This window comes from Eptesicus fuscus, chromosome 7 (assembly GCF_027574615.1).
Source record: "Eptesicus fuscus isolate TK198812 chromosome 7, DD_ASM_mEF_20220401, whole genome shotgun sequence".
NCBI lineage: Eukaryota > Metazoa > Chordata > Mammalia > Chiroptera > Vespertilionidae > Eptesicus > Eptesicus fuscus.
This window is the reverse complement of record NC_072479.1, coordinates 45,464,159-45,481,591: the sequence shown is the minus strand read 5'-3', so window position 1 is coordinate 45,481,591 and position 17,433 is coordinate 45,464,159. Positions and strand designations below refer to the sequence as shown.

Here is a 17,433-nt window from a genome sequence, read left to right as displayed (position 1 = left end):
AGAGAGTCATGTTTCTCAAAGACACACGCCTGTCGGCTTTCTCCTGTGGAAAGGGGTTAAAGCTTTTAAATGAACTGGTGTGATCAATGCCAACTCAGAAGGACCAAAAATAATGAACGTAGAAACAATCAAAGTCAGGAGCAGGACCGAGGCTACCTCAAGCTCTCGCAGGATCCCCGATTGCCCGCAGGTCTCCAAATCCTCCAGCGCCTGGGACCAGAAGTTTTCCTCCTGCTCCGCCTCCGCGCCGTCAGGAGCTCCTGTGAAACTGTCACCAAAAAAACACAGCATTGGTTACGACGATGTCGCTAGATTTGTTTTTTTTTCCTGTATCCAGAATCTCACTCCTTCATCTCACACACGCAAAAACCCCAGGTGCATTTTGGGTTTGGCTTTCTTCCAACTGCGGCCTCCAAATAGCACTGGCTGGGCGTCAGGACGCTTGAGGAAAGGCTAGAATGAAAGGAGGCCCGGGGTCTTGCTCACTGAACTTCAGAGTGCTCTCGGCCACTGCAGAGTGAGCTGCATTAACGTGGCATTTGTGCGGGAATATCTTCCAGCTACTATAGCTGCAGGGGAAAAGAAGTCAAACTTTTCTCTGAGAGAGAAAAGGTTTTCCCACCCTATGGTAAACACAGTGTGTAGGTCAGTGATTTTCAACCAGTCTGCTGCAAGAATTCTTAACACTATTTAGTCAGGGGCACTGACCTCTTTTCCCTTAGATTGTCAAAGACAGAATGGCAACAGCCAATACAACCATAGCCGTCCGGTGTGAATAAATCAAAATGACACCTTCTTCTTTTTTTTTTTTTTGTCAGATTGGCAAAAAATACATTTTTTTGGTGTGCCAAAGAATTTTAGTAATTAATTGATGTGTGCCACGAGATGCAAAGGGTTGAAAATCACTGGTATAGATCGAGTAAGTGCTATCATTTTTTATAAATTTCCTTAAAGTATTTTGGCAAGGGACACAATGCTAAAATATATCTTAGCAAAAAATATGGGACCCTAGGTGTACCTTTAAAAAAAAAAAAAAGTTGATGTGAAACTACCTTTTAAATGAAAGGAGAGGGAACTAGTCACAGAGTGAGGCGACGGTTTTTAGAAGTAGATTTCCCCCACGTGCTGTCGTTTTCTTTAGGGGACACAGCGCTTGCCCTGTTGTGCGGTGGTGGCCCGGCTCCCCCTGGGCAGCACAAGTGTTAGAATCCTGCCACGAGGCCAGCATGGCCGATTCTAGCAGCTTCAGGAAGCCAATGCTGCAAACATGCGCCAATGGACGTAGAGAGGTTCAGATCTGGGCCCCCAAACACAAAGCAGTCGGGACAGGGCCCCGGTAGATGAGCCTTACCCGCTGACCGTGGAGCGGTCCCAGTCTTCGTTACTCAGCCCCACATCTGGGTACGTCTGGCTCCGAGGCTTAGTGACTGGGGACAAGCTCCCTCTCTGCTTTGCGCTCCTCCAGTCGTAGGTGTTGAAGTTGTATCCCGAGGCCTGAAAGCCGGGGCCTGAAAGCAAAGACAAGGCATTCTCTTCTGCCCCTGAGCGCTTCCAGCGAGGTCTGTTTACCAACTTGCCTTTTTCTGTGGTGTCCATTCGTTTGTTCAAGGAGGCTGACTTGAACGGAATTTGGGATCATAAAGGCCATCAAGATAACACTGAAGTCTTACATTTAAAACGCATCCACACACATTAGCCAATTGATTTAACAACATCCATGAGGTAAGACTGTTAGACCCAAGCAGGAGGGGTCGCCGCGCTGGGCTTGTGCTTTATGTAGCTCCTGCCCTACTGTATCTGGGCAAGAAATCTATTGGGCCAGGGGGATATGCCCAGCAGACTTCTATCCAACCCCTTGCAGAGCAAGATCCAGAAAGTCAGAATCCTGAATTTCCTGCCCAGACAACCTCCGAGCTATGTGAGGGCTTCGTACCCAAGTGTGGCCTTCTGGGAGTGGAATTTGCCACCAGATGTAGGTTCCAGGCCCAAGAAGTGGCCAAAGGAGCTGCTAGTTGCAGGTGTGTGGACAGAGCTTGGATATATGGGCTGCGGGCACAAATGTTAGGGATGGGCCTGAGGATTACTTAATCCAATGAGAAATGTCATTGTTAGCAAGCAGAGGGGTCAAAGAACAACAGCAACAACCATAACAACAGCGAGCACAAAGCGGGTACTCATTCTGCACCCAGAACTTCATTACGGGCTTTCTTTGTATAGATAGCCTTTATGTATTCTTCTGAACCGTCTTTGAAAGTAGGTACTATCACTATTTGCATTTTACAGATGAGGATACTAAAGACTCAGAACAGTGGTTCAAGTATCTAGGACTATTTGCATAATTTCTTGGGGTTTCCAGTCACACATTTGGGAGAGTCAGCTTTCAGATCATCAAGTTGCACGTACACGTCTCCCCAGAACAGGACTTGGCTGAGAAAGCACCAGGAGTCTGAGGTCTCCCAGCTCTCCCTTTCCCTCCCCTCTCACAGTTTGTTTTCTGCCTCTTTACAAAGGAATGACATTTATCATCCACCTCAAGCCTTTGAAGGAGCTTGGGCCTGGGATAGAAATAATCTAGAAATAATTGGGAAAGACTTGCTCCTGCACCCTACTGGTGTGGCTCAATGGTTGAGCATGGACCTATGAACCAGGAGGTCACGGTTCAATTCCCAGTCAGGGCACATGCCTGGGTTGCAGGCTTGATTCCCAGTAGGAGGTGTGCAGGAGGCAGCCGATCAATGATTCTCTATCATCATTGATGTTTCTCTTTTTCCCTCTCCCTTCCTCTCTGAAATCAATTAAAACATTTAAAAAAGAGAAAGGCTCACTCCTGAGGGAAGGTCTCTGAGGAGCAGGGCTTTATGTCAACCAAACAGACTCAGGGCCAGGCTTTGACCCTCTCCCATCCATCGGCCTCTCTGCATCTCAGAGTCAGAGGTCAGAAGTGTGGGGCGGTGGGTACTTCAGTATGTTCACGTGAATTGCAAATGAAGATTGACTTCCTCTCTGATGAGGAGTTAAGTCTGATTAGCTTGATGGGTGAGACAGTGAGGGATATTTTTGGCAATTAGCTTATACAATGGACATTGTCTTAGAATCTGAGCTAAATTTTGGGCTCTGTACTTTGACAAAATGTATTATAGCCTATTTACAGTAAACAGGAAATTCTAGTCTTTGCAGGTATTTAAATTGGGGGAGGAAAACCTTTAGATGGCAACTGTAAATGTGTGATGGGTTCTGCAGTTTTTCAAAATTCCTTTGGGGGTTCAGTGGGAGAGCAGGGGCTCATTGCAGGTTGGACTCTATGGCTTGTGCTTTAGCCACTACAGCTCCATCCACCCTTCAGGCTGTGACCTATTGTATGTATGTTTACATGTGTGTACTGGATTGCAATAAAACATGGGTTTCTTACTGTGTTTAAAAACACTTAATAGTCAAGCCTGTGTGGCTCAATGGTTGAGTGTTGACCTATGAACCAGGAGGTCATGGTTCAATTTCCAGTCAGTGCACATGCCTGGGTTGCGGGCTTGATCCCCAGGGTGGGGTATGCAGGAGGCAGCCCATCAATGATTCTCTCTCATGTTGATGTTTCTCTTCTTTCTCCCTCTCCCTTACTTTTAGAAATCAATAAAAATATATTTTTTAAAAAAACACACAAAAAACAACAACAAAAACCCCACTTAATATAGCAGATAGGCCTCGGCCTATTTTTGCATCCTGTTAAATGACTGGACCATGGAAGATGACTGTCTCCACGGCACCCCTGCTTTGTCTTTCTCATTTATGTCTCCTCCACTTGTCAGATGGCACAGTGCCATCCTTCCTCTGGGTTACAGTGGGAGAAAGCAGGATGTCCAGAAGACAATGCTCTGATGACAGGATCTGATCTCAGGAGAGCAGAGAGTGCCCACAGCCGCAGGATGGAGCGTCCACGAACCTTCTGCTTTAGGACACCAAGGATTACAAGTCCTCGGAGCCGGGGAAAGATCTACAGTTCAATATCCCATTTTCTTTCCTGGACAACTGCAGGAGTGTGGCTAGCCACGTGGGAAGAAATCTTGCGTGATGTGCAGTTTTCTGTCAGAAGTGGTGGATGAAGGGGACACACGTGAGTCCCTTCTAGAAAGGGAGTGACCAGCAACACTGCATCTGCCCTGGCTCCTCTGACAGGCAATCTGTTTCCTCTTTCCGACCAACCAACCAGCCGCCAGGTACAGGAAGTCTCACTTTTTATGATACAAAAAGTATTAGGAGAAGCCTGTACTTTTCTCAACCAGCTTAGACCTGCTGAGAGCCTAACGCTGTATGGTGGTGTCCTCCTGGGGTTACCCTTTCTGGTCAGCACTAACCCACCGGACCATTCTGTTCTCCAGGGAAATTCCAACAGGTTTTAAACTGGGCAAATTAATTCTTTTTAAAAAAAATATTTTTATTGACTTCAGAGAGGAAAGGAGTGGGAGGGAGAGATAGAAACATCAATAATGAGAGAGAATCATTGATTGGCTGCCTCTTGCACGCCCCCTAAGATTGAGCCCACAACCCGGGCATGTGCCCTCAACTGGAATTGAACCTGGGACCTTTCAGTTCGCAGGCCGATGCTCTATCCACTCAGCCAAACCAGCTAGGGTAGGATGAGCAGGTGTGCAGCATCGTCACTAGACAAACGCCACACTGGCGGGCACATGTATCTACACCAAGAATGCCTTGTCTTCATAAGCACTATTCAATCATTATTGCAGAAAAGCAGGGCATGAAAAGGGGATAAAACTTGAATAACGTCAAGTCAGGTGTAGACCCAGAAGACTGGGGCCTGGTCCACTCTATGCTGGCACAGGACTGAAGTAAGAAAAGTCCTGGGTTCAAATCCCAGCTTTGCTACTTTCTCACCCTGAGGGCTTGGCCACTCGCCTCAGGGACAATGACACATGTATCACCAGGCCGGTGTGAGAATGAAGGAGAAGAACGTATATGAACACTTATGAAAGTGCCCAGAACACAATGAGGTTTTCATGAACATAGATGTCCATGACTTTTATTATTTACTATGCCATTCAACATATCAAGATCTCAGTTTTCTCATTATGAAAGGGAGAGCAGGCAGGGAGGAGAGCCTCAGCATTAATCATTCAATACGTGTTCTAGTGTCTCCCAAAGGTCAGGCAATGTATGAGGAGCTGAAACGCAAAGACACTCTCAACTGCATGACTTAGAATATGCATGGGAGTGAGAGAAGGAGAAACAGTCATAGAAATAAGCATTCTAACAGCACAGAAGTGTTATCTTTTTAGTCTGAACACACTGATTGCAAGAATGAGACCTGTTTAGGGGTGGGAATGTGGGTCATGAAAGGTGCCATAGAAAGGTGACATCGAGCTTGGAGTTGGAGGATGAGTTGGCCTCTATGGTAGGGGTACTGGGTAAGGCAGCATAAGCCCAGCAGGAGAGGCCAGGAAAGGCACAGTTAGGGTAAACCCCGCTCCCTGCCCTCATGTTCCATCAGCGAGTTTCTGCTTCACTCCCAACGAGGGAGCAGCATTCCAGGAATATTCCAAGAACATTCCTCTCACTACCTGTACTTACTCCTCTCCACAGGAGGAGCTGTGGTTACCTAATTGTCGAGTTTGGGAAAGAGCACTGGGTGTGTACACTTGACCCCTCTTGGCTTTCTTTGGATTCATTCTCTCCTGCGGCTGCTGCTCTGGGACATAACAAAACTGGGTCCCACTCTTGGGCTCTCTGAGCTCAGAGGGGGCAGGGAGACCAAGACCATGCCATTAGCTGACCATGGCCATCAAAACACCCCTTTACCCCTCTTTATTCTTGGTAGTGGAATACCAGTTTTGGGATGGACATATTACTGCTCAGGATAAGACTATCTCTCTCCTAGCCTTTCTTGAAGTTGGGCTAACTATGTAGAACAGTCTGGCCAATGGTATCTAAATGGAACTTCTGGAAGGTTCCTTATAACCCTCTGTCCTGGTGCCTAGAATGTCAATGAAATGGCTGGAGCCCCAGTAACCATCTTGGACCCTGTGATGGACCCTTGGGCCCAAACCTAACGATGGAAGCTGGGCGCTAAGCTTGGTAGAGAATACATACTCAAGAACATGGATGCTGTGAATTTTATACCAGCTCTGAAATGCTTACTTCTTTATGATCTAAGATACTAATGTTAGATTTTTAAGTTCTGTTCAGCTGAACCAATTTCAATGGTTTGCTTTGCAGACTGACTTCCCCCTCATGTAAGTCTCAGTGTCTAGATTTGGGTTGGGGGTAGGGAAATAACCATCCTAATTCTGGCTGTGCAGCCAATCCAGCTTTCCTACGAAAAATAAAATGAACAAAAAAAGTTATTTTAATCTGTAGCTGACTCCAATTTCTATTTTTCAACTGTTTTGCAACTGATAAAGGAAGAGGTGGATTATTACATCAAAACACCTAGAGCTACGAAGGTACGGAGGACCACAGCTTGCTTAGCGAGCACTGAGATGTTCAGGATGTGTGCAGTGAAGATATTGCAATGAAGTGTCAGGACATGAAACTGATAAAGTAGTTGAAGGACTCTGTGGTTTATTATATATATATATACTAGAGGCCTGGTGTATGAAATTCGTGCATGGTGGGGAGGGGGTCCCCTCAGCCCAGCCTGGACCCTCTCTAATCCGGGACCCCTCTGGGGATGTCTGACTTCTGGCCAGGCCAAAACCAGAAGTTGGACATCCCTCTCACAATCTGTCTCCTAACTGCTCACCTGTCTGCCTGCCTGATCACCCCTATCTGCCCCCCCTGCCAGCCTGATCATCCCTCACTGCCTCCCCCCCCTCCCTGCTGACCTGGTCGTCCCATGCAGCCTGCTGGTCATTCGTTTGGTCGTCTCTTGCTAACCCCCCTGCCAGGCTTGTTGCCCCATGCAGCCTGCTCTTCGGTTGTTACTGTGAGGGCATCGTGACCAATTTGCATATTACCCTTTTATTAGTATAGATATTGATTTTAGAGAGGAAGAGAGAGAAAGAAACATCAATGACAAGAGTGAATCATTGATCAGCTGCCTCTTGCACGACCCACACTGGGGATCAAGCCTGAAACCTAGGCATGTGCCCTGACCAGGAATTGAACCATGAACTCCTGGTTCATAGGTTGATGCTTAACCACTGAGCCACACCACATGCGCAGGACTCTGTGTTTAAGCTAAGGACCTTTGACTTTAAAATAATAGAGAAACACCAAGAGAGTTTTTCTTAAAGGGAGTGGCAGTATTAGATTTAGTTTTCTAGGAATCATTGATAGTAATATGAAGTGGTAAGATACTCAGAGTAGGTGAAGAGGAAGTAAGTATTTCAGGCTTAATGAAAGTTTACAACAAAGGCAGTGGCCATGCAGACACATGAGATGCTAAGCTAGTAGGAGGTAGGAAGATGCCTGGTCCTGATGATACCATGGGCTACCTGCCTCCTCTAGGCTCTTTACTGCAGTGGGAGAAAAGCAACCCTGCATCTTGTTTAAATACCAACATTTCAGTTTTCTTTTATTTGGAGGTGAATTCAACCCCTAACTGATGCAGGTGGATGATGTTATTATGACTTAAAATAGGTGGAAATTAAGTTCCTGTAGAGGCCAGCTGGTTGCCTTGGTTGAGGAAGTTAGCAGGCCCTGAGGAATATCCCTTTACACCAGGAATCAAACTTAAAATTCACAGAAGAAATGAAATAAATGAGGCAGCCCAGGTGTGGGAAGAATCAACTGCCAGAAATATAGACTTTGTTTTAACTGAATGATGGTACAAATACATAAAATTAAAATATAAGCATGACACTGGAAACTAGATTTTAACTTCAAAATTGATAAAAGAAACACATTGAAAGATAGCAGTTCTAAAATTTATTTCCTAGGTAATTAGTCTTTCTATTTAAAACTAGAGGCCCAGTGCATGAAAATTCATGCACTTGAAGGGTGGTTCCTCAGTCTGGCCTGCCCCCTCTCACAGGTCGGGAGCCCTCAGGGGCAGGAGGCAACCTGGCGATCAGGGAAGGCGACACCCTTATCACACCTCTGTTGCTGCCACTGCCGGCAGCGCAGCCTTGGGCGGCCCTGGGAGGCTGGGCAGCTGCCATCAGCGACTTGCCTGTGCCTCGGGCCGGCCCTGGGCGGTTGGGTAGCCGCCATCCAAGGCTTGCCTGTGCCTCAGGCCGGCCCTGAGCGGCTGGGGGGCTGTGAGGTCTGGGGGACTCTGGAGGCAGGCACATGGAGCGGCCGGACCTGCATGGGGGCGGGCCCGGCCGTGCCACATGCCTGCCACCCTGGCGGGGCTGAGGGGACTGGGTGCCACCATCTTGTGGCTGTGAGCGCCACCATCTTTGAGGGCGTGACAGTCAATTAGCATATTCCTCTTTATTAGATAGGATGAAAAACCTTTTTCTTTTTTCTTCCCTTCTTCTGCCCTCTCTCCCATTTTTCCTTTCCTTTCCTTCTTTCCCTCTCTTTCTCTCTCTCTTTCCCTTTCTTTCACATCTAGGTTTTCATATCTGGTTTTATACTTTGTATCATAATGTTAGGTATCTCTCCAAAATTCATTTGTTGAAGCCCTCACCCACAATGTGACTATATTTGCAGATAGAGCCTTTAAAAAGATAATTAAGTTAAATGAGGTCATAAGGGTGGGGCCATAGTCCAATCTGATTGGTGTCCTTATAAGAAGAAGAAATGTAGACACGTGCATACCAGGGATGCACACATACAGAGGAAAGGCCATGTGAGGACCAATGAGAAGATGGCCATTTGCAAACCAAGGAGAGAGACACCTCAGGAGAAACCAATCCAGCTGACATATATTTTTGTTGTTGTTGTTGTTAATCCTTACCTGAGGATATTTTTTTCCATTGATTTTTAGAGAGTGGAAGGGAGGGAGTGGAAGGGAGGAAGAGAGAGAGAGAGAGAGAGAGAGAGAGAGAGAGAGAGAGAGAGAGAGAAACATTGATGTGAGAGAGATGCATCGATTGGTTGCCTTCTGCACGTGCCACTCAGTCTGTGGTATTCTGTTATAGCAGCCCAAGCACACTAATACAAGGCAAGAGATTCAGTCTAGATTCCTTTCAACTCAAAGTAATGTTAAGTTTTATTCATTTGCTTAATGGAAAATAGGTCTTCACAAATGTAGGTACTTCTGAAAGTTGATGGACTCTTGGTAATGACATTTTTAGGATAACCATATGTCAGGTATTTGTAAAATTCTGACACTCCAATATTATGCAATTGTTTTTCAGTGCCACAGTGTTGTGCAGATTAATATCTTCCATTTAGCTCTTAATTCTCACTCAGTATTACTTTAGAAAAGTGAACTAACTAAACAAAGGCTCATGTTCATAAGGTTTGAAATCGGAGAATGGTTTTGGAATTCAATCTTCAACTCTACAATTTAGGACTGTAGCTCCTGCCATTGCTTCATTTTTTGGAGCCAATTTTAGTCTAGCAAAGCAAGTCAGATAATTCCTTGCCAAATTGTTTCCTAAAGACCCAATTTTGTTAAAAATGAGAAAAATCAAATCATATGTTTGTGTAACTATTTGTAATTGTTCCTGCCAAGAATGATATAAGGTGTTTGGATGAGACTGTGGTTTGAAAATGGCAGAGCTGCTCTCCTTTCTCTCAGAAATCACCTCAAATCAAAAAGGGATAAAAAAACACACACACAGAAAGTGAACTCCATCTTTGGCAATACTAGAATCTCAAACCATTATACACCAGAGATGTTTCCAAATTCTGTGAAAGTCTAACAGGGCATGGGGGGTTCTGGTAAGAAGCCAAGAGGAGACACCTATGGCCAGAGCTTTCAGAGAAGGCCCAGTCCTCCAAATCAGGGACCAAATGAAGCAAACCCACAATGCTTTGCTTGGAGCTCTAAGGGCTGCACCGACTGGGGCAGGAAGTACCATGGCACTAGGGTAAAGCTGGGGAGCTGGGCTGAAAGACAACACCTACGGATGTGCCAGAGGCTGCAGGAAGCAATCTATCAGTGAGGCGGGCTAGCAAAGAGGGCTCCTGCACTGCTGGCAGTCTGCAGAGGAGGAATGCACTCATCACAGATACTGGGAACAGGGTAAGTTTTGCTAGCCTGGAGCACAACTTGGGTTCTTCTGTCTTAAAACCTCTTGCAAATTTCCAAATCAGGAGGAAGTTATCTCATTCAAAGATGAGCAATAATTTAAAAGAAATTGGTATACCAAGTTAATATCAGAGGGAGGGAGGGAGGGAGGGAGGGAGGAAGAGAGAGAGGGAGGGAGAGAGAGGGAAAGGGAGAGAGAGAGAGGGAGGACAGAAAAACAAAGCAATAGCAGATGAAAGATACTCATGAGAAAATGGCTGCCATGGAGCAAGTGATAAATATAACCAAATGTATCATCTCAAAATTTAATAAATACAAACTGAAACCAACATCTCTCTAATAGATCAAAGCAGAGATATAAGAGGGCCAGGAAAATTGGGCAAGGCAAGGCAATAGAAGGAGTGAAACATAAGCTTGTAGAGACCAGAAAAGAAATGGAAGAGAGAACCCCCCCCCCCCCCCAACATGGGGAAAATACTGCTGAGTGTCTGGCTCTGTGCTACTCTCTGTGTGGACCATGTGGTGCCACATTAAAGGACAGTTGGATCTCTAGCTGTACATGTTGGTTTCTATTATTAGTCATCACCATCTTTATGGGAACTACAAGGAAACATGGAAACAAATGAATTATGCACCCAATTCAAGTCATAAACAGAAAAAAACTCTAAGAACACAATACAGTTAATCAAATTAAAAGCAAAAATTTATTTTAAAAAACCAGAGTGGAACTAATAAGTAAATGCAAGAGTCAGTTTTTTTGGGAAAATACTAAATAAAAATAAACCATTAGCAATAGAATCAGAGTGAAAAAACCATAAATACACCAAATATGGAACAATATTGAGGATATAATTCTAGAAACCTAGAATATAAAAATAATTAAACAAGAGATTACTTAATTGTATGCAAATATATATGAAAACCAGGATAAAACAATTTTTTCCCCCGAGAGAATACAAATGATAAAAATGACCTCTAGAGGATTCAGCAATCCTACTTCTGACAATATATATCCAAAATAAATGAAATTGGTATCTTGAAAAATTCTATTCACTCCCATGTCATTGTAGCATTATTTATAACAGCCAAGATATGGAAACAACCTAAGTGTTTGTCAGATGAGTGGATTTAAAAAAAAAAAGAAGAAGTAAAACTTATAGGAACCAAGAGGAGAATGTGGCTGCCCTGAGCTGGGGAAGGGGAGAAATAGAGAGATAGAGAGATGTAGGTTTAAGGATAAGATGAATAAATTCTGGCGATTTAATATACAGCATGGCGACTATAGTTAATGATACTATTTTGTAATATTCTTTAAATTTGCTAAGAAAGCCATTGCTAAGGTATTCTAACCACACACACACACACACACACACACACACACACACACACACGGTAACTATGTGAGGTAATGAATATGTCAATCAACTCGATGGTGGTAATCATTTCACTATATATATATATATATATATATATATATATATATATATATGTAAAATCATCACATTGCACACTTTAAATATATGCAATCTTGTCAATTATACATCCATAAAGCTGAAAAAATGAACTCAGAAGAGAGAAATATCTAAAGATATGATAAGGCAGAAATGTAACTACCTGAGTTGAGAGTCAAGAATTACAGACATCACAAGACCCTCACTGTCTACGAGAATGACAGAGTCCAGGCACCAACAAATCTCCTCTTGTATTGACTGACCTTTGCTAACTCCAAGGAAAGCAACTGTAAGGTTTTCTCAGAGTTAGAAGGAGGGATAACTAAGACAAGGGGGGCAAAAGCGTACGATTTTGATAAGGCAGAAGGGCATGAATATAGAGCATGGGGACTGGAAGAAGCTGACCCAGAGGCTGACTAGAAAAAGTTTGCATCCTAGCCACACTCTAGAATCAAGAGTCATCCCATTGTGAGACTTCTTTGAACATGTTTCTTCTTTCTCTACCAGCTTTGATTACTCCCTCCTTTCCCCCTTTTCATTGGCTACGTAATGCTTTGCACTGTTGGCCCTTCAGCTGGGTAACCTCTTCCATGAGAACAAGGACCACATCTCTTTTGCCCAACATTGTATGCCCCCTATACTGACCTTACACTGTGCCAGCCATTTCTTATTTGCTGAATGAATGAATGAATGAATGGGGGCAAGCTTGACATTTTGGACAAAAGCAGATAACAATAAGGAATGTGGCTGCAGAGACACAGGAATCAATGTAGGTGCAACATCCTATTGGAAATGGGCAACCTCTGTAGACTTATAGGTGCAGTGAGAATGTACAGTCTTCCTAGGAAATGGTAGTCAGCTGAGAGACCGGAGGGACAGGTGGGAGAGATAATCTACATCTCACAACATGATAGTCAACAGGGGAAAAAATATGGTTCTATGCCTTGTTTTTTTTTTTAAAGTTAACTGGTTTAACCCAATATCAGAAGTAAAGGGGAAAAAAACAGACTTTGAGTTCTTGGTAAAGAATAAGTTCAAAATGAGTGACAGATAGGATGTGACCATCAAAACTGTTAAATCAAGAGAGGCTGCACTGATAGGTTCTACAGTCTTCAGCGATGAAGGTGAAAGCCGCGAACTGCTCTGGCTGTCAGACGATTGTCTGACTTCCTTTCTGAGTGCTACACTTTAATAAGAATGGAGTTAAATTTGAACATGTTCAGAGGCTCCCAGGATGATAAAGATACTCAAAAGTAAGCTGCGCGAGGAACAGTTAGAGGAACTGGGGCTATTTTGCTCAGAGAAGGAAAGCCTGGAAAGAGGCATGATGGCTGGCTTTGAGAATCTGAAGGGCTGTCAAGTGGAAGAGGCTTTTGTGTAGTTCTGAATGACCTCGAGGGCAGAACTAGCACTGATAGGTGGGAGCTACAGGCAGATAAATTTTCGCTCAATGCAGCTGAGGACTCAGAGACAGAGCTACGTTTGTGGAGAAGGGAGAGCAGTGAGGGAGCCCCTGTCTCTGGGGTCCTCCAGCCCCAGCCCAGGCAGTGTGGTCCTGCAGGAGGCTGGCCATGCACCAAGGGCTGTACTGGATGTCAGAGAGCTGACTTATAAATTCTCTCCCAATACTGAAATCCTGTGAGCAACAAGCCTTTTGACTTCTATGTTCATGATGGGAATCACTTGAGATTAATTTTGTGAAAGTGCTTTGTAAACACTAAAGTGCTTTACCAATATAAGGTCTTGTGACTCTTTTCTCATCACCTTGTAAGACTTCAATTCTGTTCCGATTGCCACTTTCTCTACTTATCTGTAATCTCTCTTCAACCTCATAAAGATTTCTAATTGGTAAATGCCAAATTTAATAGTATTGTGACTACTATTCCCTGTCTAGGATTTCAAATGTTCAAAGTGCTTTGTAAATAATAAATGATTCTTCATTTTTCACTAATGAGGCGAAGGCCCTCTATTGAGTATGCTGTTTGTGGTGCTAATCCTACGGTATAAAGGGATGGGGTAGCTGAATTATTACATACTCAGCTTATGGGGTGGAATTCATTCAAGTCAGTAGCATGCTCACAAAATTTGGTGTAACAAAATAGTCTCCACATTAATAAGCAATCAACAAACAAACACAGTAATAAATAAACCTCAGAGTCCATGCTGACACAACTCGGCTTATGCTCTTTGTCAGAGTGACGTCTGGTGGCCCACGAACTCTCAGGCAATGAGAATACCTGTTATTTGGTGGCATAGCTTACTTGTTTCAAGGCATTACGACTTTGAAAAATTAACCGCCAGATAAATAAATTCCCAAATCTATTTTGGGGTGTTCAAAATTTTTTTCCACCAAACTCTAATATCATCTCTAACAAGCAACGACTTGAGAGCTCTGAAATATTTATTTTCCTTTTTCTCCAAGGGATTTAGCAGAGAGTGACACAGGCAAAGGCAAGTGGAGAGAAGAAAACCCGGGGAACCAGGAAGAGAGCAAACTGGATGTAGGCTCTCCTAAAAGTTAACCAAGTTACACAGCAACCCTCACACCCAAACGTGTGTTCTCAAAACTGTTCCTCTATTTCATCCTCTGGCTGACTTACACCCAGTGCAGAAAGGGGATTCGGAGCTGAAATTTATACAAGGCAACACAGAGAAGGTAAGCCTCAGATAAGATGAAGTACAAAGAGTTTTTTGATACACTTCTCTTTTGATGCTATGTACCATTGGGAGGGAAACAGATTTTTAAAAGAAGCTTTTTAGTTTATATTCTATATTCAGTCTAACACATTCTGTGTTTACTTTCTGTTAGTGTGTTTTAACTTTTAACACAGGTTATACTTGTTCACATGAAGATGATGTCTGCGAAGAGAACTCTATTAAATATTTTTATATATTATGATTACAACTCTCTAATAATGAGTATTTGGGGAAATCCCTACAAGTTGTTTTTAAAAGCCAGAGGAGGCAGGAATAAATAGATCATTGGCTAATCTCTCATGCTCCTTGTCCGCACCCCAATCCATCTTTGCTGACAAGGTAAGACCATGGGGCTGTCTTCAGTGAACCACTCTGTTGCAGGGTTACCCTCGTAATTAATCGATGCAGGAAGGACACGCTTCGGATGGAACACTTGAACCTTGGTAGGTCTAATGGGGGGCCTGCTAGTGTTTGATTAATGTTCATGACTTATCAGCATTAAGAAGGAGGAAATGCGGGGCCACTATAGCCGTGTGTCCAATACGGTTGCATTGACGCAGACATAAGTGAAAGGTGTTCTTTTCATGGAGCAGAAGGTGGACCTTTGAGAAACATGGGCTTCGACAATGCCTCTTTCCTCAGGCCCAGGACATACCTTGATTCCCGTAGCTGGCGTCGATTCCAGAGCCATCCCACGAGTCCACAGCACTGTCCACACTGGGCACGGTGGACGGGTACATGTCGGAGAGTTTGCCCGGCTTCTGTGCTGGAGAGGAGTCCTCCTCCATGTCGCCCAGGTCACCCAAGTGGCTGGGAATGGGGAATTTCTTGGGACTTGACGCTGACTGAGCTTTAAAGACAGGAACGAAGTTTAAGTATCAGAATAAATTAAAAATTTAAAACATTTTTTATTGCTTTTTAAAAATATTTTTATTAATTTCACAGAGAGGAAGGGAGAGGGAGAGAGAGATAGAAACATCAATGATGAGAGAGAATCATTAATCGGTTGCCTCCAATACGCCCCCTACTGGGGATTGAGCCCATAATCTGGGCATGTGCTCTGACCAGGAATCCAACCAGCAACCATTTGGTACACAGATGACACCCAATCAACTGAGCTACACCAGCCAGGGCCATATAAATTTAAGTAAAAAAGATAAACACTCTCTGGCTATAGAGTCATTTTCCTAGAAATGCACATACAGACATTTGCCTATTCTTTTTGGGAAGGAAATGCACTGGAAATTCTTAACTGTGGCTCTCAACCCACTCACCATCTGTCTGTTTCTTAATTTTCAAGGTGACAGTCTCTCCCGCCATTTGTAGCAAGTGGATGGCCTCACTCAGGGGCTTCCCTTTCAAGCTGCTGCTGTTGATGGCCAGGATCCGGTCTCCGATGTGGATCGCGCCGGTTCTGAAATACCGAGGAGCAATAGGAAAATAGAAATAATCCCTGTGTGCTACTCAATATAAATTCCCGGCCATACTTTATGTATTCATAATAATAAAGACTTGGCAAGGGTCTCTAGAAACCACATCTAGCTTTCTTCTGGGCAACATTACAAGACAACTGCATCTGTTGTGAATTACATTTTAGTTTCAAACAAAATTAGAAAAATTGTTTTAATTAGTAGTTAAAGTGAACTTGTATGCCTTTTAAATTCCAAGAAAGCAGAGTCATTTGGTAATCCTCTTAAAAATCCCAAGGAAACGAACAAGATTGGACAATGAATGTAGCGATGTTTAGCACAGGGCATTCCTTCTTCCTACAGATTTAAAATGTTGAACATAATCATTCTCCCAGTTCACCAGAAGTGAGGTTCAGAGAGATGGGGACACACCCCAGACCCTGGTGTGGCTGGGCCCCCTGCTGGTGATTCCGAGGAAACGAAAAAGGCTGGTCTCAGGAATCAATTGCTGTACAGTCATGCACCGTATAACAGTGGAAACACGTCCTGAGAAATGTGTTGGTAGGTGATTTCCTTGTCTTGGGAACATCATAGAGTGTACTTAACATGAACCTAGATGGTGTAGCTTACCACACACCTAGGCTGTATGGAGCCTATTGCTCTTAGACTACAAGCTTGCACAGCATGTTACTGTACAAAACAACACAAAATCAAATCAAGGCCAAGAGAAAAAGATGCAACCAAGGGACTCAGTAAATACAAGATGTATGAGGATGCTGCCGGTGTAACACAATGTATTGTTTTACAACAAACATCCTATATAATAAAGAGGTAATATGCAAATTAACCCTCATGCCCTCGCACAAGATGGCCGCCCTCATGTGGTCAAAGATGGCTGCCACAAGATGGCCAGCAGGTGAGGGTAGTTGTGGGCAATCAGGCCAGCAGGGGAGGGCAGTTAGGGGTGACCGGGCCTGTAGGGCAGGGCAGTTGGGGGCAACCGGGCCAGCAGGGGAGGGCAGTTGGGAGCTACCAGGCTGGCAGGGGAGGGCAGTTAGGGGCGACCGGGCCTGCAGGGCAGGGCAGTTGGGGGGGACCAGGCCGGCAGGGGAGGGCAGTTGGGGGCAACTGGACCTGCAGGGGAGCAGTTAGGTGTTGATCAGGCTGGCAGGGGAGTGGTTAGGGGGTGATCAGGCTGGCAGGCAGGCGAGCAGTTGGGAGCCAGAAGTCCCGGATTGTGAGAGGGATGTCCGACTGCTGGTTTAGACCTGATCCCTGTGAGCCTAAACCGGCAGTCAGACATCCCCCGAGGGGTCCCAGATTGGAGAGGGTGGAGGCTGGGCTGAGGGACACCCCCCGGCCAATGCACGAATTTCGTGCACCGGGCCTCTAGTTTTTATATAAGTAGAAAAAGTACACTCTAAAGTAACAACAAAAAGAATAGTATACTAAATACATAAACCAGTAGCGCAGTCAGTAATTGTCAAGTATTACGTACTGTGCATAATTGTATGTGCTATACTTTTATAAGATTGGCTGTGCAGGTTTGTTTACACCAGTGTCATCACAAACACATGAGCAATGTGTTGTGATATCACATTTGGACAGCTATGAGGTCATTGGGTATAGGAACTTTTCAGCTCTGTCATAATCACATGAGACCACTGTGTACGTGTGGTCATCATTATGTAGCACATGACTGTGGGGCTAGGTTTGAATCCAACTCTGCCACCACCAGCCGTGGGACCTTGGGACCCTATGCTAATCTCTGGGTGTCAGT

The 17,433-nt window shown here is 44.4% G+C and overlaps 1 protein-coding gene across 1 annotated transcript in view; it reads right to left on the bottom strand.

Annotated features, from left to right (window-relative positions):
• GRIP1 (glutamate receptor interacting protein 1) overlaps window positions 1–17,433 on the bottom strand; it is a 233,869-nt gene that overhangs the window by 23,833 nt on the left and 192,603 nt on the right. Inside the window, exons 18-21 of the mRNA XM_028156465.2 lie at window positions 15,519–15,658; window positions 14,900–15,094; window positions 1,352–1,508; window positions 157–268 (exon numbers count right to left, since the gene is read on the bottom strand). Coding sequence (XP_028012266.2) covers window positions 157–268; window positions 1,352–1,508; window positions 14,900–15,094; window positions 15,519–15,658 — 604 coding nt within the window. The remainder of the gene's footprint in view (window positions 1–156; window positions 269–1,351; window positions 1,509–14,899; window positions 15,095–15,518; window positions 15,659–17,433) is intronic.